Source organism: Myxine glutinosa, chromosome 5 (assembly GCF_964187855.1).
Source record: "Myxine glutinosa chromosome 5, kmMyxGlut1.1, whole genome shotgun sequence".
In the NCBI taxonomy this organism is placed as follows: Eukaryota; Metazoa; Chordata; class Myxini; order Myxiniformes; family Myxinidae; genus Myxine; species Myxine glutinosa.
Window position 1 is genome coordinate 7,580,917 of NC_136265.1, and position 24,179 is coordinate 7,605,095.

At 44.2% G+C, this 24,179-nt stretch overlaps 1 protein-coding gene across 1 annotated transcript in view; it reads left to right on the forward strand.

Annotated features, from left to right (window-relative positions):
* Positions 1-22,131, forward strand: part of LOC137427988 (uncharacterized) — a 50,742-nt gene extending 28,611 nt beyond the window's left edge. The window contains exons 2-4 of the mRNA XM_068117870.2: positions 17,981-18,513; positions 18,639-18,809; positions 21,061-22,131. Coding sequence (XP_067973971.2) covers positions 17,988-18,513; positions 18,639-18,809; positions 21,061-21,149 — 786 coding nt within the window. The 5' untranslated portion in view covers positions 17,981-17,987 and the 3' untranslated portion in view covers positions 21,150-22,131. The remainder of the gene's footprint in view (positions 1-17,980; positions 18,514-18,638; positions 18,810-21,060) is intronic.
* Positions 22,132-24,179: the final 2,048 nt, after the last annotated feature.

Sequence of the window (24,179 nt, forward strand, 5' to 3'; positions counted from 1 at the left end):
ATGGAAGTTCATATATTAATGGGGGAAGGTGGGTGTTGGTTATATATTAATGGGGGAAGGTAGGTGGTGGTTCATATATTAATGGGGGAAGGTGGGTGGTGGTTCATATATTAATGGGGGAAGGTAGGTGTTTATATATTAATGGGGGAAGGTAGGTGGTGGTTCATATATTAATGGTGGAAGGTTCGGTGGTGGTTCATATATTAATGGGGGAAGGTGGGTGGTGGTTCATATATTAATGGGGGAAGGTGGGTGGTGGTTCATATATTAATGGGGGAAGGTGGGTGGTGGTTCATATATTAATGGGGGAAGGTGGGTGGTGGTTCATATATTAATGGGGGAAGGTGGGTGGTGGTTCATATATTAATGGGGGAAGGTGGGTGGTGGTTCATATATTAATGGGGGAAGGTGGGTGGTAGTTCATATATTAATGGGGGAAGGTGGGTGTTGGTTATATATTAATGGGGGAAGGTAGGTGGTGGTTCATATATTAATGGGGGAAGGTGGGTGGTGGTTCATATATTAATGGGGGAAGGTGGGTGGTGGTTCATATGTTAATGGGGGAAGGTGGGTGGTGGTTCATATATCAATGGGGGAAGGTGGGTGGTGGTTCATATATTAATGGGGGAAGGTGGGTGGTGGTTCATATATTAATGGGGGAAGGTGGGTGGTGGTTCATATATTAATGGGGGAAGGTTCGGTGGTGGTTCATATATTAATGGGGGAAGGTGGGTGGTGGTGGTTCATATATTAATGGGGGAAGGTGGGTGGTAGTTCATATATCAATGAGGGAAGGTCGGTGGTACTTCATATATTAATGGGGGAAGGTGGGTGGTGGTTCATATATTCATGGGGGAAGGTGGATGGTAGTTCATATATTAATGGGGGAAGGTGGGTGTTGGTTATATATTAATGGGGGAAGGTGGGTGGTGGTTCATATATTAATGGGGGAAGGTGGGTGGTGGTTCATATATTAATGGGAGAAGGTTCGGTGGTGGTTCATATATTAATGGGGGAAGGTGGGTGGTGGTGATTCATATATTAATGGGGGAAGGTGGGTGGTGGTTCATATATTAATGGGGGGTAGGTGGGTGGTGGTTCATATATTAATGGGGGAAGGTGGGTGGTGGTTCATATATTAATGGGGGAAGGTGGGTGGTGGTTCATATATTAATGGGGGAAGGTGGGTGGTGGTTCGTTTTTAAATGGGGGAATGTGGGTGGTAGTTCATATATTAATGGGGGAAGGTGGGTGGTAGTTCATATATTAATGGGGGAAGGTGGGTGGTAGTTCATATATTAATGGGGGAATGTGGGTGGTAGTTCATATATTAATGGGGGAAGGTGGGTGGTAGTTCATATATTAATGGGGGAAGGTGGGTGGTAGTTCATATATTAATGGGGGAAGGTGGGTGGTAGTTCATATATTATTGGGGGAAGGTAGGTGGTGGTTCACATATTAATGGGGGAAGGTAGGTGGTGGTTCACATATTAATGGCGGAAGGTGGGTGGTGGTTCATATATTAAGGGGGGAAGGTGGGTGGTGGTTCATATATTAAGGGGGGAAGGTGGGTGGTGGTTCATATATTAATGGGGGAAGGTGGGTGATGGTTCATATATTAATGGGGGAAGGTGGGTGGTTGTTCATATATTAATGGGGGAAGGTGGGTGTTACTTCATATATTAATAGGGGAAGGTGGGTGGTAGTTCATATATTAATGGGGGAAGGTGAGTGGTGATTCATATATTAATGGGGGAAGGTAGGTGGTGGTTCACATATTAATGGGGGAAGGTGGGTGGTGGTTCATATATTAATGGGGGAAGATGTGTGGTGGTTCATATATTAATGGGGGAATGTGGGTGGTAGTTCATATATTAATGGGGGAAGGTGGGTGGTACTTCATATATTCATGGGGGAAGGTGGGTGGTAGTTCATATATTCATGGGGGAAGGTGGATGGTAGTTCATATATTAATGGGGGAAGGTGGGTGTTGGTTATATATTAATGGGGGAAGGTAGGTGGTGGTTCATATATTAATGGTGGAAGGTTCGGTGGTGGTTCATATATTAATGGGGGAAGGTGGGTGGTGGTTCATATATTAATGGGGGAAGGTGGGTGGTGGTTCATATATTAATGGGGGAAGGTGGGTGGTGGTTCATATATTAATGGGGGAAGGTGGGTGGTGGTTCATATATTAATGGGGGAAGGTGGGTGGTGGTTCATATATTAATGGGGGAAGGTGGGTGGTGGTTCATATATTAATGGGGGAAGGTGGGTGGTAGTTCATATATTAATGGGGGAAGGTGGGTGTTGGTTATATATTAATGGGGGAAGGTAGGTGGTGGTTCATATATTAATGGGGGAAGGTGGGTGGTGGTTCATATATTAATGGGAGAAGGTGGGTGGTGGTTCATATGTTAATGGGGGAAGGTGGGTGGTGGTTCATATATCAATGGGGGAAGGTGGGTGGTGGTTCATATATTAATGGGGGAAGGTGGGTGGTGGTTCATATATTAATGGGGGAAGGTGGGAGGTGGTTCATATATTAATGGGGGAAGGTTCGGTGGTGGTTCATATATTAATGGGGGAAGGTGGGTGGTGGTGGTTCATATATTAATGGGGGAAGGTGGGTGGTAGTTCATATATCAATGAGGGAAGGTCGGTGGTACTTCATATATTAATGGGGGAAGGTGGGTGGTGGTTCATATATTCATGGGGGAAGGTGGATGGTAGTTCATATATTAATGGGGGAAGGTGGGTGTTGGTTATATATTAATGGGGGAAGGTGGGTGGTGGTTCATATATTAATGGGGGAAGGTGGGTGGTGGTTCATATATTAATGGGGGAAGGTGGATGGTAGTTCATATATTAATGGGGGAAGGTGGGTGGTGGTGATTCATATATTAATGGGGGAAGGTGGGTGGTGGTTCATATATTAATGGGGGGTAGGTGGGTGGTGGTTCATATATTAATGGGGGAAGGTGGGTGGTGGTTCATATATTAATGGGGGAAGGTGGGTGGTGGTTCATATATTAATGGGGGAAGGTGGGTGGTGGTTCGTTTTTAAATGGGGGAATGTGGGTGGTAGTTCATATATTAATGGGGGAAGGTGGGTGGTAGTTCATATATTAATGGGGGAAGGTGGGTGGTAGTTCATATATTAATGGGGGAAGGTGGGTGGTAGTTCATATATTAATGGGGGAAGGTGGGTGGTAGTTCATATATTAATAGGTGAAGGGGGGTGGTAGTTCATATATTAATGGGGGAAGGTGGGTGGTGGTTCATATATTAATGGGGGAAGGTGGGTGGTGGTTCATATATTAATGGGGGAAGGTGGGTGGTGGTTCATATATTAATGGGGGAAGGTGGGTGGTGGTTCATATATTAATGGGGGAAGGTGGGTGGTGGTTCATATATTCATGGGGGAAGGTGGGTGGTGGTTCATATATTAATGGGGGAAGGTGGGTGTTGGTTCATATATTAATGGGGGAAGATGGGTGGTGGTTCATATATTAATGGGGGAAGGTGGGTGGTACTTCATATATTAATGGGGGAAGATTGGTGGTAATTCATATATTAATGGGGGAAGGTGGGTGTTGGTTATATATTAATGGGGGAAGGTAGGTGGTGGTTCATATATTAATGGGGGAAGGTGGGTGGTGGTTCATATATTAATGGGGGAAGGTAGGTGGTGGTTCATATATTAATGGGGGAAGGTGGGTGGTAGTTCATATATCAATGGGGGAAGGTGAGTGGTGATTCATATATTAATGGGGGATTGGGGGAAGGTGGATGGTGGTTCATATATTAATGGGGGATTGGGGGAAGGTGGGTGGTGGTTCATATATTAATGAGGGAAGGTAGGTGGTGGTTCACATATTAATGGGGGAAGGTGGGTGGTGGTTCATATATTAATGGGGGAAGGTGGGTGGTGGTTCATGTATTAATGGGGGAAGGTGGGTGGTAGTTCATATATTAATGGGGGAAGGTGGGTGTTGGTTATATATTAATGGGGGAAGGTAGGTCGTGGTTCATATATTAATGGGGGAAGGTGGGTGGTGGTTCTTATATTCATGGGGGAAGGTGGGTGGTGGTTCATATATTAATGGAGGAAGGTGGTGCTTCATGTATTAATGGGGGAAGGTGGTGGTTCATGTATGAATGGGGGAAGGTGGGTGGTGGTTCATATATTAATGGGGGAAAGTAGGTGGTGGTTCACATATTAATGGGGGAAGGTGGGTGGTGGTTCATATATTAATGGGGGAAGGTGGGTGGTGGTTCATATATTAATGGGGGAAGGTGGGTGGTGGTTCATATATTAATGGGGGAAAGTAGGTGGTGGTTCACATATTAATGGGGGAAGGCAGGTGGTGGTTCATATATTAATGGGTGTAGGTGGGTGGTGGTTCATATATTAATGGGGGAAGGTGGGTGGTGGTTCATATATTAATGGAGGAAGGTGGTGCTTCATGTATTAATGGGGGAAGGTGGTGGTTCATGTATTAATGGGGGAAGGTGGGTGGTGGTTCATATATTAATGGGGGAAAGTAGGTGGTGGTTCACATATTAATGGGGGAAAGTGGGTGATGGTTCATATATTAATGGGGGAAAGTGGGTGGTGGTTCATATATTAATGGGGGAAGGTAGGTGGTGGTTCACATATTAATGGGGGAAGGTCGGTGGTGGTTCATATATGAATGGGTGTAGGTGGGTGGTGGTTCATATATTAATGGGGGAAGGTGGGTGGTCGTTCATATATCAATGAGGTAAGGTGGGTGGTACTTCATATATTAATGGGGGAAGGTGGGTGGTAGTTCATATATTCATGGGGGAAGGTGGATGGTAGTTCATATATTAATGGGGGAAGGTGGGTGTTGGTTATATATTAATGGGGGAAGGTAGGTGGTGGTTCATATATTAATGGGGGAAGGTAGGTGGTGGTTCATATATTAATGGGGGAAGGTGGGTGGTGGTTCATATATTAATGGGGGAAGGTGGGTGGTGGTTCATATATTAATGGGGGAAAGTAGGTGGTGCTTCACATATTAATGGGGGAAGATGGGTGGTGGTTCATATATTAATGGGGGAAGGTGGGTGGTAGTTCATATATCAATGGGGGAAGGTGAGTGGTGATTCATATATTAATGGCGGAAGGTGGGTGGTGGTTCATATATTAATGGGGGAAAGTAGGTGGTGGTTCACATAATGGGGGAAGGTAGGTGGTGGTTCATATATTAATGGGGGAAAGTGGGTGGTGCTTCATATATTAATGGGGGAAGGTGGGTGGTGGTTCATATATTAATGGGGGAAGGTGGGTGATGGTTCATATATTAATGGGGGAAGGTGGGTGGTTGTTCATATATTAATGGGGGAAGGTGGGTGTTACTTCATATATTAATAGGGGAAGGTGGGTGGTAGTTCATATATTAATGGGGGAAGGTGAGTGGTGATTCATATATTAATGGGGGAAGGTAGGTGGTGGTTCACATATTAATGGGGGAAGGTGGGTGGTGGTTCATATATTAATGGGGGAAGATGTGTGGTGGTTCATATATTAATGGGGGAATGTGGGTGGTAGTTCATATATTAATGGGGGAAGGTGGGTGGTACTTCATATATTCATGGGGGAAGGTGGGTGGTAGTTCATATATTCATGGGGGAAGGTGGATGGTAGTTCATATATTAATGGGGGAAGGTGGGTGTTGGTTATATATTAATGGGGGAAGGTAGGTGGTGGTTCATATATTAATGGCGGAAGGTTCGGTGGTGGTTCATATATTAAAGGGGGAAGGTGGGTGGTGGTTCATATATTAATGGGGGAAGGTGGGTGGTGGTTCATATATTAATGGGGGAAGGTGGGTGGTGGTTCATATATTAATGGGGGAAGGTGGGTGGTGGTTCATATATTAATGGGGGAAGGTGGGTGGTGGTTCATATATTAATGGGGGAAGGTGGGTGGTGGTTCATATATTAATGGGGGAAGGTGGGTGGTAGTTCATATATTAATGGGGGAAGGTGGGTGTTGGTTATATATTAATGGGGGAAGGTAGGTGGTGGTTCATATATTAATGGGGGAAGGTGGGTGGTGGTTCATATATTAATGGGGGAAGGTAGGTGGTGGTTCATATATTAATGGGGGAAGGTGGGTGGTGGTTCATATATCAATGGGGGAAGGTGGGTGGTGGTTCATATATTAATGGGGGAAGGTGGGTGGTGGTTCATATATTAATGGGGGAAGGTGGGTGGTGGTTCATATATTAATGGGGGAAGGTTCGGTGGTGGTTCATATATTAATGGGGGAAGGTGGGTGGTGGTGGTTCATATATTAATGGGGGAAGGTGGGTGGTAGTTCATATATCAATGAGGGAAGGTCGGTGGTACTTCATATATTAATGGGGGAAGGTGGGTGGTGGTTCATATATTCATGGGGGAAGGTGGATGGTAGTTCATATATTAATGGGGGAAGGTGGGTGTTGGTTATATATTAATGGGGGAAGGTGGGTGGTGGTTCATATATTAATGGGGGAAGGTGGGTGGTGGTTCATATATTAATGGGGGAAGGTTCGGTGGTGGTTCATATATTAATGGGGGAAGGTGGGTGGTGGTGATTCATATATTAATGGGGGAAGGTGGGTGGTGGTTCATATATTAATGGGGGGTAGGTGGGTGGTGGTTCATATATTAATGGGGGAAGGTGGGTGGTGGTTCATATATTAATGGGGGAAGGTGGGTGGTGGTTCATATATTAATGGGGGAAGGTGGGTGGTGGTTCGTTTTTAAATGGGGGAATGTGGGTGGTAGTTCATATATGAATGGGGGAAGGTGGGTGGTAGTTCATATATTAATGGGGGAAGGTGGGTGGTAGTTCATATATTAATGGGGGAAGGTGGGTGGTAGTTCATATATTAATGGGGGAAGGTGGGTGGTAGTTCATATATTAATAGGTGAAGGGGGGTGGTAGTTCATATATTAATGGGGGAAGGTGGGTGGTGGTTCATATATTAATGGGGGAAGGTGGGTGGTGGTTCATATATTAATGGGGGAAGGTGGGTGGTGGTTCATATATTAATGGGGGAAGGTGGGTGGTGGTTCATATATTAATGGGGGAAGGTGGGTGGTGGTTCATATATTCATGGGGGAAGGTGGGTGGTGGTTCATATATTAATGGGGGAAGGTGGGTGTTGGTTCATATATTAATGGGGGAAGATGGGTGGTGGTTCATATATTAATGGGGGAAGGTGGGTGGTACTTCATATATTAATGGGGGAAGATTGGTGGTAATTCATATATTAATGGGGGAAGGTGGGTGTTGGTTATATATTAATGGGGGAAGGTAGGTGGTGGTTCATATATTAATGGGGGAAGGTGGGTGGTGGTTCATATATTAATGGGGGAAGGTAGGTGGTGGTTCATATATTAATGGGGGAAGGTGGGTGGTAGTTCATATATCAATGGGGGAAGGTGAGTGGTGATTCATATATTAATGGGGGATTGGGGGAAGGTGGGTGGTGGTTCATATATTAATGGGGGATTGGGGGAAGGTGGGTGGTGGTTCATATATTAATGAGGGAAGGTAGGTGGTGGTTCATATATTAATGGGGGAAGGTGGGTGGTGGTTCATATATTAATGGGGGAAGGTGGGTGGTGGTTCATATATTAATGGGGGAAGGTGGGTGGTAGTTCATATATTAATGGGGGAAGGTGGGTGTTGGTTATATATTAATGGGGGAAGGTAGGTCGTGGTTCATATATTAATGGGGGAAGGTGGGTGGTGGTTCTTATATTCATGGGGGAAGGTGGGTGGTGGTTCATATATTAATGGAGGAAGGTGGTGCTTCATGTATTAATGGGGGAAGGTGGTGGTTCATGTATGAATGGGGGAAGGTGGGTGGTGGTTCATATATTAATGGGGGAAAGTAGGTGGTGGTTCACATATTAATGGGGGAAGGTGGGTGGTGGTTCATATATTAATGGGGGAAGGTGGGTGGTGGTTCATATATTAATGGGGGAAGGTGGGTGGTGGTTCATATATTAATGGGGGAAAGTAGGTGGTGGTTCACATATTAATGGGGGAAGGTAGGTGGTGGTTCATATATTAATGGGTGTAGGTGGGTGGTGGTTCATATATTAATGGGGGAAGGTGGGTGGTGGTTCATATATTAATGGAGGAAGGTGGTGCTTCATGTATTAATGGGGGAAGGTGGTGGTTCATGTATTAATGGGGGAAGGTGGGTGGTGGTTCATATATTAATGGGGGAAAGTAGGTGGTGGTTCATATATTCATGGGGGAAGGTGGATGGAAGTTCATATATTAATGGGGGAAGGTGGGTGTTGGTTATATATTAATGGGGGAAGGTAGGTGGTGGTTCATATATTAATGGGGGAAGGTGGGTGGTGGTTCATATATTAATGGGGGAAGGTAGGTGTTGGTTATATATTAATGGGGGAAGGTAGGTGGTGGTTCATATATTAATGGTGGAAGGTTCGGTGGTGGTTCATATATTAATGGGGGAAGGTGGGTGGTGGTTCATATATTAATGGGGGAAGGTGGGTGGTGGTTCATATATTAATGGGGGAAGGTGGGTGGTGGTTCATATATTAATGGGGGAAGGTGGGTGGTGGTTCATATATTAATGGGGGAAGGTGGGTGGTGGTTCATATATTAATGGGGGAAGGTGGGTGGTGGTTCATATATTAATGGGGGAAGGTGGGTGGTAGTTCATATATTAATGGGGGAAGGTGGGTGTTGGTTATATATTAATGGGGGAAGGTAGGTGGTGGTTCATATATTAATGGGGGAAGGTGGGTGGTGGTTCATATATTAATGGGGGAAGGTGGGTGGTGGTTCATATGTTAATGGGGGAAGGTGGGTGGTGGTTCATATATCAATGGGGGAAGGTGGGTGGTGGTTCATATATTGATGGGGGAAGGTGGGTGGTGGTTCATATATTAATGGGGGAAGGTGGGTGGTGGTTCATATATTAATGGGGGAAGGTTCGGTGGTGGTTCATATATTAATGGGGGAAGGTGGGTGGTGGTGGTTCATATATTAATGGGGGAAGGTGGGTGGTAGTTCATATATCAATGAGGGAAGGTCGGTGGTACTTCATATATTAATGGGGGAAGGTGGGTGGTGGTTCATATATTCATGGGGGAAGGTGGATGGTAGTTCATATATTAATGGGGGAAGGTGGGTGTTGGTTATATATTAATGGGGGAAGGTGGGTGGTGGTTCATATATTAATGGGGGAAGGTGGGTGGTGGTTCATATATTAATGGGGGAAGGTTCGGTGGTGGTTCATATATTAATGGGGGAAGGTGGGTGGTGGTGATTCATATATTAATGGGGGAAGGTGGGTGGTGGTTCATATATTAATGGGGGGTAGGTGGGTGGTGGTTCATATATTAATGGGGGAAGGTGGGTGGTGGTTCATATATTAATGGGGGAAGGTGGGTGGTGGTTCATATATTAATGGGGGAAAGTGGGTGGTGGTTCGTTTTTAAATGGGGGAATGTGGGTGGTAGTTCATATATTAATGGGGGAAGGTGGGTGGTAGTTCATATATTAATGGGGGAAGGTGGGTGGTAGTTCATATATTAATGGGGGAAGGTGGGTGGTAGTTCATATATTAATGGGGGAAGGTGGGTGGTAGTTCATATATTAATAGGTGAAGGGGGGTGGTAGTTCATATATTAATGGGGGAAGGTGGGTGGTGGTTCATATATAAATGGGGGAAGGTGGGTGGTGGTTCATATATTAATGGGGGAAGGTGGGTGGTGGTTCATATATTAATGGGGGAAGGTGGGTGGTGGTTCATATATTAATGGGGGAAGGTGGGTGGTGGTTCATATATTCATGGGGGAAGGTGGGTGGTGGTTCATATATTAATGGGGGAAGGTGGGTGTTGGTTCATATATTAATGGGGGAAGATGGGTGGTGGTTCATATATTAATGGGGGAAGGTGGGTGGTACTTCATATATTAATGGGGGAAGATTGGTGGTAATTCATATATTAATGGGGGAAGGTGGGTGTTGGTTATATATTAATGGGGGAAGGTCGGTGGTGGTTCATATATTAATGGGGGAAGGTGGGTGGTGGTTCATATATTAATGGGGGAAGGTAGGTGGTGGTTCATATATTAATGGGGGAAGGTGGGTGGTAGTTCATATATCAATGGGGGAAGGTGAGTGGTGATTCATATATTAATGGGGGATTGGGGGAAGGTGGGTGGTGGTTCATATATTAATGGGGGATTGGGGGAAGGTGGGTGGTGGTTCATATATTAATGAGGGAAGGTAGGTGGTGGTTCACATATTAATGGGGGAAGGTGGGTGGTGGTTCATATATTAATGGGGGAAGGTGGGTGGTGGTTCATATATTAATGGGGGAAGGTGGGTGGTAGTTCATATATTAATGGGGGAAGGTGGGTGTTGGTTATATATTAATGGGGGAAGGTGGGTGGTGGTTCTTATATTCATGGGGGAAGGTGGGTGGTGGTTCATATATTAATGGAAGAAGGTGGTGCTTCATGTATTAATGGGGGAAGGTGGTGGTTCATGTATGAATGGGGGAAGGTGGGTGGTGGTTCATATATTAATGGGGGAAAGTAGGTGGTGGTTCACATATTAATGGGGGAAGGTGGGTGGTGGTTCATATATTAATGGGGGAAGGTGGGTGGTGGTTCATATATTAATGGGGGAAGGTGGGTGGTGGTTCATATATTAATGGGGGAAAGTAGGTGGTGGTTCACATATTAATGGGGGAAGGTAGGTAGTGGTTCATATATTAATGGGTGTAGGTGGGTGGTGGTTCATATATTAATGGGGGAAGGTGGGTGGTGGTTCATATATTAATGGAGGAAGGTGGTGCTTCATGTATTAATGGGGGAAGGTGGTGGTTCATGTATTAATGGGGGAAGGTGGGTGGTGGTTCATATATTAATGGGGGAAAGTAGGTGGTGGTTCACATATTAATGGGGGAAGGTGGGTGATGGTTCATATATTAATGGGGGAAAGTGGGTGGTGGTTCATATATTAATGGGGGAAGGTAGGTGGTGGTTCACATTAATGGGGGAAGGTAGGTGGTGGTTCATATATTAATGGGTGTAGGTGGGTGGTGGTTCATATATTAATGGGGGAAGGTGGGTGGTCGTTCATATATCAATGAGGTAAGGTGGGTGGTACTTCATATATTAATGGGGGAAGGTGGGTGGTACTTCATATATTAATGGGGGAAGGTAGGTGGTGGTTCACATATTAATGGGGGAAGGTAGGTGGTGGTTCATATATTCATGGGGGAAGGTGGATGGTAGTTCATATATTAATGGGGGAAGGTGGGTGTTGGTTATATATTAATGGGGGAAGGTAGGTGGTGGTTCATATATTAATGGGGGAAGGTAGGTGGTGGTTCATATATTAATGGGGGAAGGTGGGTGGTGGTTCATATATTGATGGGGGAAGGTGGGTGGTGGTTCATATATTAATGGGGGAAAGTAGGTGGTGCTTCACATATTAATGGGGGAAGATGGGTGGTGGTTCATATATTAATGGGGGAAGGTGGGTGGTAGTTCATATATCAATGGGGGAAGGTGAGTGGTGATTCATATATTAATGGCGGAAGGTGGGTGGTGGTTCATATATTAATGGGGGAAAGTAGGTGGTGGTTCACATAATGGGGGAAGGTAGGTGGTGGTTCATATATTAATGGGGGAAAGTGGGTGGTGCTTCATATATTAATGGGGGAAGGTGGGTGGTGGTTCATATATTAATGGGGGAAGGTGGGTGGTGGTTCATATATTAATGGGGGAAGGTGGGTGGTAGTTCATTTATTAATGGGGGAAAGTGGGTGGTAGTTCATATATTAATGGGGGAAGGTGGGTGGTAGTTCATATATTAATGGGGGAATGTGGGTGGTAGTTCATATATTAATGGGGGAAGGTGGGTGGTCATTCATGTATTAATGGGGGAAGGAGGGTGGTAGTTCATATATGAATGGGGGAAGGTGGATGTTGGTTATATATTAATGGGGGAAGGTAGGTCGTGGTTCATATATTAATGGGGGAAGGTGGGTGGTGATTCATATATTAATGGGGTAAGGTAGGTGGTGGTTCATATATTAATGGGGGAAGGTGGGTGGTAGTTCATATATCAATGGGGGAAGGTGAGTGGTGATTCATATATCAATGGGGGAAGGTAGGTGGTGGTTCACATATTAATGGGGGAAGGTAGGTGGTGGTTCACATATTAATGGCGGAAGGTGGGTGGTGGTTCATATATTAAGGGGGGAAGGTGGGTGGTGGTTCATATATTAAGGGGGGAAGGTGGGTGGTGGTTCATATATTAATGGTGGAAGGTGGGTGATGGTTCATATATTAATGGGGGAAGGTGGGTGGTTGTTCATATATTAATGGGGGAAGGTGGGTGTTACTTCATATATTAATAGGGGAAGGTGGGTGGTAGTTCATATATTAATGGGGGAAGGTAGGTGGTGGTTCACATATTAATGGGGGAAGGTGGGTGGTGGTTCATATATTAATGGGGGAAGATGTGTGGTGGTTCATATATTAATGGGGGAATGTGGGTGGTAGTTCATATATTAATGGGGGAAGGTGGGTGGTACTTCATATATTCATGGGGGAAGGTGGGTGGTAGTTCATATATTCATGGGGGAAGGTGGATGGTAGTTCATATATTAATGGGGGAAGGTGGGTGTTGGTTATATATTAATGGGGGAAGGTAGGTGGTGGTTCATATATTAATGGCGGAAGGTTCGGTGGTGGTTCATATATTAAAGGGGGAAGGTGGGTGGTGGTTCATATATTAATGGGGGAAGGTGGGTGGTGGTTCATATATTAATGGGAGAAGGTGGGTGGTGGTTCATATATTAATGGGGGAAGGTGGGTGGTGGTTCATATATTAATGGGGGAAGGTGGGTGGTGGTTCATATATTAATGGGGGAAGGTGGGTGGTGGTTCATATATTAATGGGGGAAGGTGGGTGGTGGTTCATATATTAATGGGGGAAGGTGGGTGGTAGTTCATATATTAATGGGGGAAGGTGGGTGTTGGTTATATATTAATGGGGGAAGGTAGGTGGTGGTTCATATATTAATGGGGGAAGGTGGGTGGTGGTTCATATATTAATGGGGGAAGGTGGGTGGTGGTTCATATATTAATGGGGGAAGGTGGGTGGTGGTTCATATATCAATGGGGGAAGGTGGGTGGTGGTTCATATATTAATGGGGGAAGGTGGGTGGTGGTTCATATATTAATGGGGGAAGGTGGGTGGTGGTTCATATATTAATGGGGGAAGGTTCGGTGGTGGTTCATATATTAATGGGGGAAGGTGGGTGGTGGTTCATATATTACTGGGGGAAGGTGGGTGGTAGTTCATATATCAATGAGGGAAGGTCGGTGGTACTTCATATATTAATGGGGGAAGGTGGGTGGTGGTTCATATATTCATGGGGGAAGGTGGATGGTCGTTCATATATTAATGGGGGAAGGTGGGTGTTGGTTATATATTAATGGGGGAAGGTGGGTGGTGGTTCATATATTAATGGGGGAAGGTGGGTGGTGGTTCATATATTAATGGGGGAAGGTTCGGTGGTGGTTCATATATTAATGGGGGAAGGTGGGTGGTGGTGATTCATATATTAATGGGGGAAGGTGGGTGGTGGTTCATATATTAATGGGGGGTAGGTGGGTGGTGGTTCATACATTAATGGGGGAAGGTGGGTGGTGGTTCATATATTAATGGGGGAAGGTGGGTGGTGGTTCATATATTAATGGGGGAAGGTGGGTGGTGGTTCGTTTTTAAATGGGGGAATGTGGGTGGTAGTTCATATATTAATGGGGGAAGGTGGGTGGTAGTTCATATATTAATGGGGGAAGGTGGGTGGTAGTTCATATATTAATGGGGGAAGGTGGGTGGTAGTTCATATATTAATGGGGGAAGGTGGGTGGTAGTTCATATATTAATAGGTGAAGGGGGGTGGTAGTTCATATATTAATGGGGGAAGGTGGGTGGTGGTTCATATATTAATGGGGGAAGGTGGGTGGTGGTTCATATATTAATGGGGGAAGGTGGGTGGTGGTTCATATATTAATGGGGGAAGGTGGGTGGTGGTTCATATATTAATGGGGGAAGGTGGGTGGTGGTTCATATATTCATGGGGGAACGTGGGTGGTGGTTCATATATTAATGGGGGAAGGTGGGTGTTGGTTCATATATTAATGGGGGAAGATGGGTGGTGGTTCATATATTAATGGGGGAAGGTGGGTGGTACTTCATATATTAATGGGGGAAGATTGGTGGTAATTCATATATTAATGGGGGAAGGTGGGTGTTGGTTATATATTAATGGGGGAAGGTAGGTGGTGGTTCATATATTAATGGGGGAAGGTGGGTGGTGGTTCATATATTAATGGGGGAAGGTAGGTGGTGGTTCATATATTAATGGGGGAAGGTGGGTGGTAGTTCATATATCAATGGGGGAAGGTGAGTGGTGATTCATATATTAATGGGGGATTGGGGGAAGGTGGGTGGTGGTTCATATATTAATGGGGGATTGGGGGAAGGTGGGTGGTGGTTCATATATTAATGAGGGAAGGTAGGTGGTGGTTCATATATTAATGGGGGAAGGTGGGTGGTGGTTCATATATTAATGGGGGAAGGTGGGTGGTGGTTCATATATTAATGGGGGAAGGTGGGTGGTAGTTCATATATTAATGGGGGAAGTTGGGTGTTGGTTATATATTAATGGGGGAAGGTAGGTCGTGGTTCATATATTAATGGGGGAAGGTGGGTGGTGGTTCTTATATTCATGGGGGAAGGTGGGTGGTGGTTCATATATTAATGGAGGAAGGTGGTGCTTCATGTATTAATGGGGGAAGGTGGTGGTTCATGTATGAATGGGGGAAGGTGGGTGGTGGTTCATATATTAATGGGGGAAAGTAGGTGGTGGTTCACATATTAATGGGGGAAGGTGGGTGGTGGTTCATATATTAATGGGGGAAGGTGGGTGGTGGTTCATATATTAATGGGGGAAGATGGGTGGTGGTTCATATATTAATGGGGGAAAGTAGGTGGTGGTTCACATATTAATGGGGGAAGGTAGGTGGTGGTTCACATATTAATGGGTGTAGGTGGGTGGTGGTTCATATATTAATGGGGGAAGGTGGGTGGTGGTTCATATATTAATGGAGGAAGGTGGTGCTTCATGTATTAATGGGGGAAGGTGGTGATTCATGTATTAATGGGGGAAGGTGGGTGGTGGTTCATATATTAATGGGGGAAAGTAGGTGGTGGTTCATATATTCATGGGGGAAGGTGGATGGTAGTTCATATATTAATGGGGGAAGGTGGGTGTTGGTTATATATTAATGGGGGAAGGTAGGTGGTGGTTCATATATTAATGGGGGAAGGTGGGTGGTGGTTCATATATTAATGGGGGAAGGTAGGTGGTGGTTCATATATTAATGGGGGAAGGTGGGTGGTGGTTCATATATTAATGGGGGAAGGTGGGTGGTGGTTCATATATTAATGGGGGAAGGTGGGTGGTGATTCATGTATTAATGGGGGAAGGTGGGTGGTGGTTCATATATTAATGGGGTAAGGTGGGTGGTGGTTCATATATTAATGGGGGAAAGTGGGTGGTGGTTCATATATTTATGGGGGAAGGTGGGTGGTGGTTCATATATGAATGGGGGAAGGTGGGTGGTGGTTCATATATTAATGGGGGAAGGTGGGTGGTTCATATATTGATGGGGGAAGGTGGGTGGTGGTTCATATATTAATGGGGGAAGGTGGGTGGTAGTTCATATATCAATGGGGGAAGGTGAGTGGTGATTCATATATTAATGGAGGATTGGGGGAAGGTGGGTGGTGGTTCATATATTAATGGGGGGATTGGGGGAAGGTGGGTGGTGGTTCATATATTAATGGGGGAAGGTGGGTGGTGGTTGATATATTAATGGGGGAAGGTGGGTTGTGGTTCATATATTAATGGGGGAAGGTGGGTGGTGCTTCATATATTCATGGGGGAAGGTGGGTGGTGCTTCATATATTCATGGGGGAAGGTGGGTGGTGGTTCATATATTAATTGGGGAAGGTGGGTGGTGGTTCATATATTAATGGGGGAAGGTGGGTGGTCCTTCATATATTAATGGGGGAAGGTGGGTGGTGGTTCATATATTAATGGAGGAAGGTGGTGGTTCATGTATTAATGGGGGAATGTGGGTGGTGGTTCATATATTAATGGGGGAAGGTGGGTGGTGGTTCATATATTCATGTGGGAAGATGGGTGGTGGTTCATATATTTACTGGGGGAAGGTGGGTGGTCGTTCATATATTATTGGGGGAAGGTGGGTGGTAGTTCATATATTCATGGGGGAAGGTGGGTGGTAGTTCATATATTCATGGGGGAAGGTGGGTGGTAGTTCATATATTCATGGGGGAAGGTGGGTGGTAGTTCATATATTAATGGGGGAAGGTGGGTGTTGGTTATATATTAATGGGGGAAGGTGGGTGGTAGTTCATATTTGAATGGGGGAAGGTGGGTGGTAGTTCATATTTGAATGGGGGAAGGTGGGTGGTAGTTCATATATTAATGGGGGAATGTGGGTGGTAGTTCATCTATTAATGGGGGAAGGTGGGTGGTAGTTCATATATTAATGGGGGAAGGTGGGTGTTGGTTATATATTAATGGGGGAAGGTGGGTGGTGGTCCGTATATTAATGGAAGGTGGGTGGTGGTCCGTATATTGATGACCTTTGACTATCTCTTGTGTCCTGAATCACCTGTGTCAGTAATCCCTCTGCATATATTCCCCATTTGTACTACTCCACCTTATTTATGATTACATTGCATATTACATTATGTCGTAGGAGCTCCAACTACCTTCGTAGAGTAAAGAAGGAACAAACAGAAAAAGACTTTTAAATGTACAACTAGAACGCCACTCAGTAGAGCGCATACTCCCGCCGTGGGTCAAGTTGGAATAGTACGATTTCACAAAAGTTTGAGGGAGTAGTTCAGTGACAACACAAGACAGACACTGCACAGATATATATTTAGAATATATTGAAGATAATGTAAAAAAAAAAACAAGGCAATTTCACTTACATTTTCGGATTCAGCGTTCAATTCTATATAAGTGAGTGTATTTTGAGGCATGTGTGACTTGAAATAAAATTGTAATCCAGGAAAACGTTCGTTTCATTCCTTAGGGATACAACATGTAAAACTGGCCCAAACGTCAAAACAAAACTCGCTCATTTTAAGTCGTACAAGCTAATGCGACCACTCATTCTTCTGGGAAGAATCCCGTGCACATGCTGTTCACACTTATAACTCACCCAAGTCTTTATAAGTTCATCAAAATACCGACACCGCGATTGACATTCGCTGAGGTAAATGTTGATATCTCTTCTGAGGTTTAAAAAAAAAAAAACACTTTTAAAGCATTATACGTATCAAACGATACATTTTATGAAACGGGGAAACCTAATACACACTTTGGTGGTGTTAAAATGACAGAATATGTCTTTATTAGAAAAAAAATGAGCATTGAAGACGACGCTGCTAAAAAAAATACACCGCTCTAACGCATAACCACGAGTTTAAACTACATTTACAACAAATATGAAAACTATTTTCATATCACAATGTTAAATATAGAATATGTAGAAGATAATGTTTAAAAAAAATGAGCCCTATCTTCCAATGGTAAAAAAATCCTTCAAAAAATTCCTGGATCCGGAATAATATCCTGAGCTTCAACAAAAACTAATCAATTCTTCCTTATCCCAAGGGCAATCATCCCACCAACTTTCATCCAAATCCGATCAGAACTTTTCCAGATATCTTGTTCACAAACACACAAACACACACACACACGGACACGATCGAATGTGTTACTCCCGCATAACGGGTTTAAACAATTTTCAAATGATTTTATTCCTTATTTCTCACCAACAGATTGACGATGGCTCCAAAGTGCTATTCCTACCATCTCGGTTTGCTGATGTTGGCTGCAACGTTCTCTGTGAACAGCCAGAGCACCACAAGCACAACAACCAACGACCAAACCGACGGGAAAACCATCAATACAACAATGACTGCTTCCATGGAAACTGCATCAACAACCGCAACCAGTACTCTGATGACAACAGGTAACACCACATCCAGCACAAACACAACCACCAGAATTTACGAACCTCTGGAATCACCGAACAACACATCTCAAAGTGTCGGTGTGAGCCCCACCGTGACGTCATCAACGGACAATGGCCCCGTCGGTGTGAGCACCACCGTGACGTCATCAACGGACAAAGGCACCTTCGGGTCGACGGTCCAAATGACGACCACAGACACGACGGGCAGCGATTTCGGTACAAGTACAAGTATGGCCCATACAACGTCCGTGGAAAGCACCGTGTCGACACAGGTGACGAGCAACTCGACCTTAAGCACGCCAACGACTTCGTGGACCACAAAGGTGACCTCTCCAGGTAAACGGGCCCTTGCTCGAGCCTCGATGTTGGCCTGGGAATTATAGATGGTGGAAACGGTCGGTGGTTTGGGAAAGCATTTGTATCCTTGGGGATGAAGATGTTCATGCGTGCTTTGTTTGTAGGTGACTCTGAAATGAATGAAAAAGCCACCAACTCGGCAGTAGTTTTCGGATTGGTCGTGCTGTTGCTGATCGTGGCGGTGTTGGTGGTCATCGTGGCCCAATGTGTGCGCACACGCAGGCAAAAGACCCTTTTCTCTCATCATCGGCTCAGGGATGAGGCTGGAGGAATCGGTGAGTGACTCCATTATTAAAAAGCTCTCATGGGTTTACCTTGCACATCCCAAATCTAAACATTTTATCATCTTATCCCTCCCTGTCCATACATGACGCACACAACATGTGTGGAACACTTCCTTCGTTTTGTAATCCATCATGAATGATCTAATTTAAACCATTTTCAAAAGCTTCTGTTGATTGATGCCTTTTGGTTTCACTGTTGATTGGTGGATGAACAACAAGGCCGATCACTAATATTATCACTACACTCTTCCCTTGATAAGATCAAACGCCTTTCTGCATTGCAGTCACCATCCATTAATTAATATCTTGGGAAAAATGCGAGGGGCATAGAAATGTCCCTTTAAATAAGGTGATGTGCCATGTGGCAAACTATAGAAAGGGACTGTGGAAGGGACATTCCATAACTTGTAGTAAATGCAAAAACAATGAAAACAAGAAAAAGAGCAATCGGAGATTGCAAACCCTCGCCAGGATGTATTTTCAGTGGGTTTTTGAGGCTTTTGTGTTAAAACAAATATGGCGGCCGAACCCTGTGACCGATGACGTCATCATTTTTTTTTTTCTGAACTAATTTATTCCTAGATTATGCTCAAGAAATTTAATCTAACACTTTGTCGTAGGAAAGAGTCTTTGCCCCTACTACTGACGGGTGCACGCAAGTCCTCAAAGCAGAGTGTACCGAGCATCCGAGTGTACAGGCCATCTCTCAAGCCTGTCCCTTAAAGAGACACTCGCAACACATCCGAATGTAACACTCCTGCCAGACCTCCACGCATCCGAGTGTGCAGTCTATCTTCCAAGCCTGGCTCTTTGAAACACTCCATTCTTATCCTTGGGTATGAAGACTCTTACAAAGTCTTAGGCCAAAATCAAGACTTTCTGCTCACCTTCACTCCTTCATTCCGCTTTTCTCCCGCCTCTGGAACAAACTCCCTCACTCTTCAATCCCACTCCACCCTCCAGGTCTTTAAAACAGCTGTTCACCACCATCTCTTATCTTCCCCCATCCAAAACCTTGATCTTTTCTACCCCCACTAATTTCACCCCAAATCCTACACTTTTTTGAAATACCAACTTCTATCCTGGAAGTCCTTGGTCTCCTTATGTTTTATACCTCTCCCCCCCCCCCCCTTCCCACGCCTCCTCCCCCCAGGCCCTCTCCCTCCCACGCTTCTCCCTGCTCTCAAGTGTTGTGTTTGTGTGCTTCCCCTCCTCTCCCCATCTTGTCTTCCGCTCCCTCTTTTTGTATGTTTTGTTTGTCTGGTTGATTTGTTTGTGGAATAAATGTTAGCTCTTTCACGAGCCTCCATTCAGTATCCAAAAAAACCCAAAAAAAACCGCAATGCGTCTCGAGTGTCCAGACTGTTTTGTCCAGCCTCCCTGGAACACTCGCAGGTGCTCGGATCTAAACACTTGATTCTAACCCCTATCTTTAACAAATATTCCCACACACAGTCAGTCTCCCTGTTACATTTTCCAGTTCCGATACGTGCCGGTGTTTCGGGTCGAGGCACAGCCATTCACTCGAGGGCGGCAAGACAACCTACTACCGAGAAAGGTCTCACATTTTAAGTGGCGCCTGATGATCTTGCTGCCTCCCAGCAGTGAACTCCCCTCTTATTTTTCCGGACGTATCCCATCCTCGTCACCATTTTGTCGGGGATTTACCCCCAAGGAATGATCATTTGACCAGACTTGGACAATTACAGGATAATTTATTAAGCATAAGACATGTACATGGAAGGAAGATAAGCTAGTGCATAAGCAAGTAACACTCAGTTTGTCCAACACAGCTCTCTGAAACTACACACAGCTAGCTGGAGTATTATATAGTCACATTAAAGCATGTGAAAGGGAAAGAGATAAGAATGGCGCCTGCCTCGCAAGGAGAAAACTACTTCCCCTCCCGCACAGTTCTGCCCAAGGCCGAGAGAAAAGCTCAACAAAACATGTTTATGAAGTCAGCTAAAGGACAATTCACTGTTGTCCTACTTGCACTCCTCCCAGAATGCTCAGCAGTAGTTGCCTAGCAATAGACTCAGTTGCCTAGTAACAGAGCCAGAATTTATGAAATCCAAGACACATACACATGTACACATCATCAGTACAGTCAATTTGTGCTTTCTGCACTTTTACCACAACACCTGTTGCAGTGTTTCACCTGTTAACACCTGTTGCAGTGTTTCGGGTGGTATTTCATTTGGTTATCCTGCATTAACATTCCATCCTGCTCCATTCCCAGTCCTCCGGCTCGACGATCTCAATGCTGAGGTCTCTCCCTCGGCCTACTACAATAGAGGACATGATCCAGACAACTCGAGGACCAGTTAACCCACCTCATCGTGGTCCACACGGGATTCTACAGTAATTGTGACATCAGCAATATCTTTATATTTGTCTTTATATTTGTCGAAGATGCATCAATCATTCCCGGTGAATGAATGAATAAATGTCTCAATCAACTCAAAATGCTAGCTCGTGCACCTTTGCAGGTAAATCTGTGAGCAATGCTAAATCACAAGTGAATGTGAAAGATTATACGAGTAAAACACAGGTAAATGTGTAAACAATGTTACATCACAGGTAAATGTGCAAACAATGTTACATCACAGGTAAATGTGCAAACAATGTTACATCACAGGTAAATGTGTAAACAATGTTACATCACAGGTAAATGTGCAAACAATGTTACTTCACAGGTAAATGTGTAAACAATGCTAAATCACAGGTAAATGTGCAAACAATGCTAAATCACAGGTAAATGTGTAAACAATGCTAAATCATAGGTAAGTGTGTAAGCAATGCTAAAACACAGGTGAAGGTAAAATATATGAGTAAAACACAGGTAAATGTGTAAACAATGCTAAACCCCCAGAAAATAAGACTGTTTAGAGGAACCACAGAAGAACCAGAATACTTTTCTGGTCTGGATTTGCAAAAGTTTACATGTCTTTCCTGTCATACCTGTAATAATAATATATTTATATGAATACCTCGTTATATGTACATAGATTGTACTGAATTATGCGAAATTCCATCATTTTATCTTTAGCTTGTGGAGGGCATGTACAAAGAGCACGTGTTGCCGTGTCGGTTACACAAAGGTCATGTACTGGTGCGGGTCCAGTCCAGACATTCGTTTGGTGTACCCTTGAGGTTAAAATCTGTGGACTTCCTATATAAATGAATGATTGAGGGAATTAATATGGGATTTTAAAACTGTATGGGATTTTATCCACACGAACAATCAATTGCTGTGGCACAATTGTGCTCTTGGGTTTACTATTTAATAAAGGTCAAAGGTAACCAAAAACTGAGTGATTTTAGTCATGTCTGTATTTAAATTGTTAGATTTTTGTTCATTGTATTTTTAACGGAGTCTAAATGGCCTAAGGGGTCTAAGGTTCTAATGAATCTAATGGGATATACAGTTGTGGCCAAAAATATTGGCACTGTTTTTTTTTTTTTTTTTTTTTTTTTTTTTGTATACAAGATCGAGGCTCGTGAAAGAGCGAACATTAATCACACAGAAAGACAAACCGACACATAAAACATATAACATAGGGAGCGGTAGACAAGATGGGGGGAGAGGGGGAAGGACACAAACACAACATTTGAGAGCTGTTGGAGAATTTGTAGCTGAGAGACTCACAGGACTCCAATGACCGGACACAGGTTTACAAAAGGTCTGGTTTATTAACTGGTTATTCACTTCATTCCATTTACCAAATAATACCGCATAATATAATGGATCAGGTTAACTCTTTTCCATGGTCCTTCTCGTTCGGCTGATGTTCCTCCGACACTCCCGTTGGTCAGAGCTCCTCGCAGCAGCTTCTCCCGATTCCACATTTGCTCCCGTTTATATGGACAAACTGGATTTTAATCCCCTCTCCGCTGGTGCCCCGAGGTCATGCATGTACCAAGTCCTGGTATCAGCTCGCTCCCCTCCTGTTGTGAGTTCCGTTTACCAAACGATAGGGGGGTGCTTCAGCCAGGGGCTGTGACCAGGTGGACAAAAGATTATCATGTTCGGGCGCATTCCTGACTCATTTACAAACTCGTCTTTCACAGAGTTTGCATGTAAAATATATCTGCTTTGTTACCAGGTTAATTAATAAGTTACCAGTGCCAATTAATAAGTTACGCTGAGTTACACTTCCACAATTCCCTCATCTTTTTTGTTTTTTGTTTATATTAACCATTAATCTAAACATCAATATAAGTAAACAATCAATCACTACAAGTAAACATCATTACAAGTATAAGTAAATAATCAATCACTTTGGTAATCAAATTCCCTTGGGCATACACCGTCATCCTGCAAGAATCACAAAACATTTCGTTGGTCATTGACTCCTTCCATATCGTTCAATCTATTGCATTTGCATCACAAATATATTTTCAAAACAACACTTCACCATCACCAAGATACAACAATTTCACTTCATTTTCAAGTTTTGTAAAGCATCTGCACCATCTGGTAAAAAACGTTTGCCTCCACACAAATGTTGACTTTGTTTGAAAGGAAGGGCTGATCACTTGTGTTTGAATCCTGGTATGAAACATTTTCTCCTAATGTCTTCATAGCTCCTGCACTACTTCGTGTAGGATTTCGCTGTTGTGGTAACATTGCGGAGTCATAGACTGACCCTGCTCTCCTTGTAGCATTCTTGCCACTTTTTGCTGTAAACCATAGTAATTCCTGAACACGGCCTTCACCCAGTTGTAGTCGACTTGCCTCCACCCTCATTGTGAGTGGGCAGCAAGTATTGGTGTGGCGTTGATTGGCCAGCAAGATGTGGAACAGGGATGCCGGATGCATCCACAATGATGTTGGGACCATGGTGTTCAGGTCATTCATGGTCCTTACCAGGAGCAACCAGCAGAATCGTGCACAGCTGTTGTGACAAGGGCACAGCCGTTTTTTTTTTTTGCAGCTCCATGCTGGTTCCCCGGACGTTGGTGAAGTAATAACATATGTCCCCGCATTTCACAGAGGTTGCCGGTAAAATGTCGTTGTCCTGCAACTTCTGATGTGGTGAATGTTCGAAGCCTTCGAACAAGAGTAAGTGATCGCCTTTCTTTCATATGTTGCAGTGTGATCCAGGCAAATGGTCACATAAATTTCCTTGGTGAAGGTAAGCATTCATCTCCAAGTTACACGGGAGAATGTCTTCATCATTCTTTGAGAAAGAGGGTGTATGCCACGTTTAACTTCATTTTTTTAGCCACAAATTTTCTTTCTCGAACTTCTTCCCAATTCCGTTAGCAATCCCTCCAAAATGTGATCTCGTCTTATCCTTATGCTCAGTCACATCTGAATCTGCTTTCCGCACACACTGAATCAGATAGGGTGCA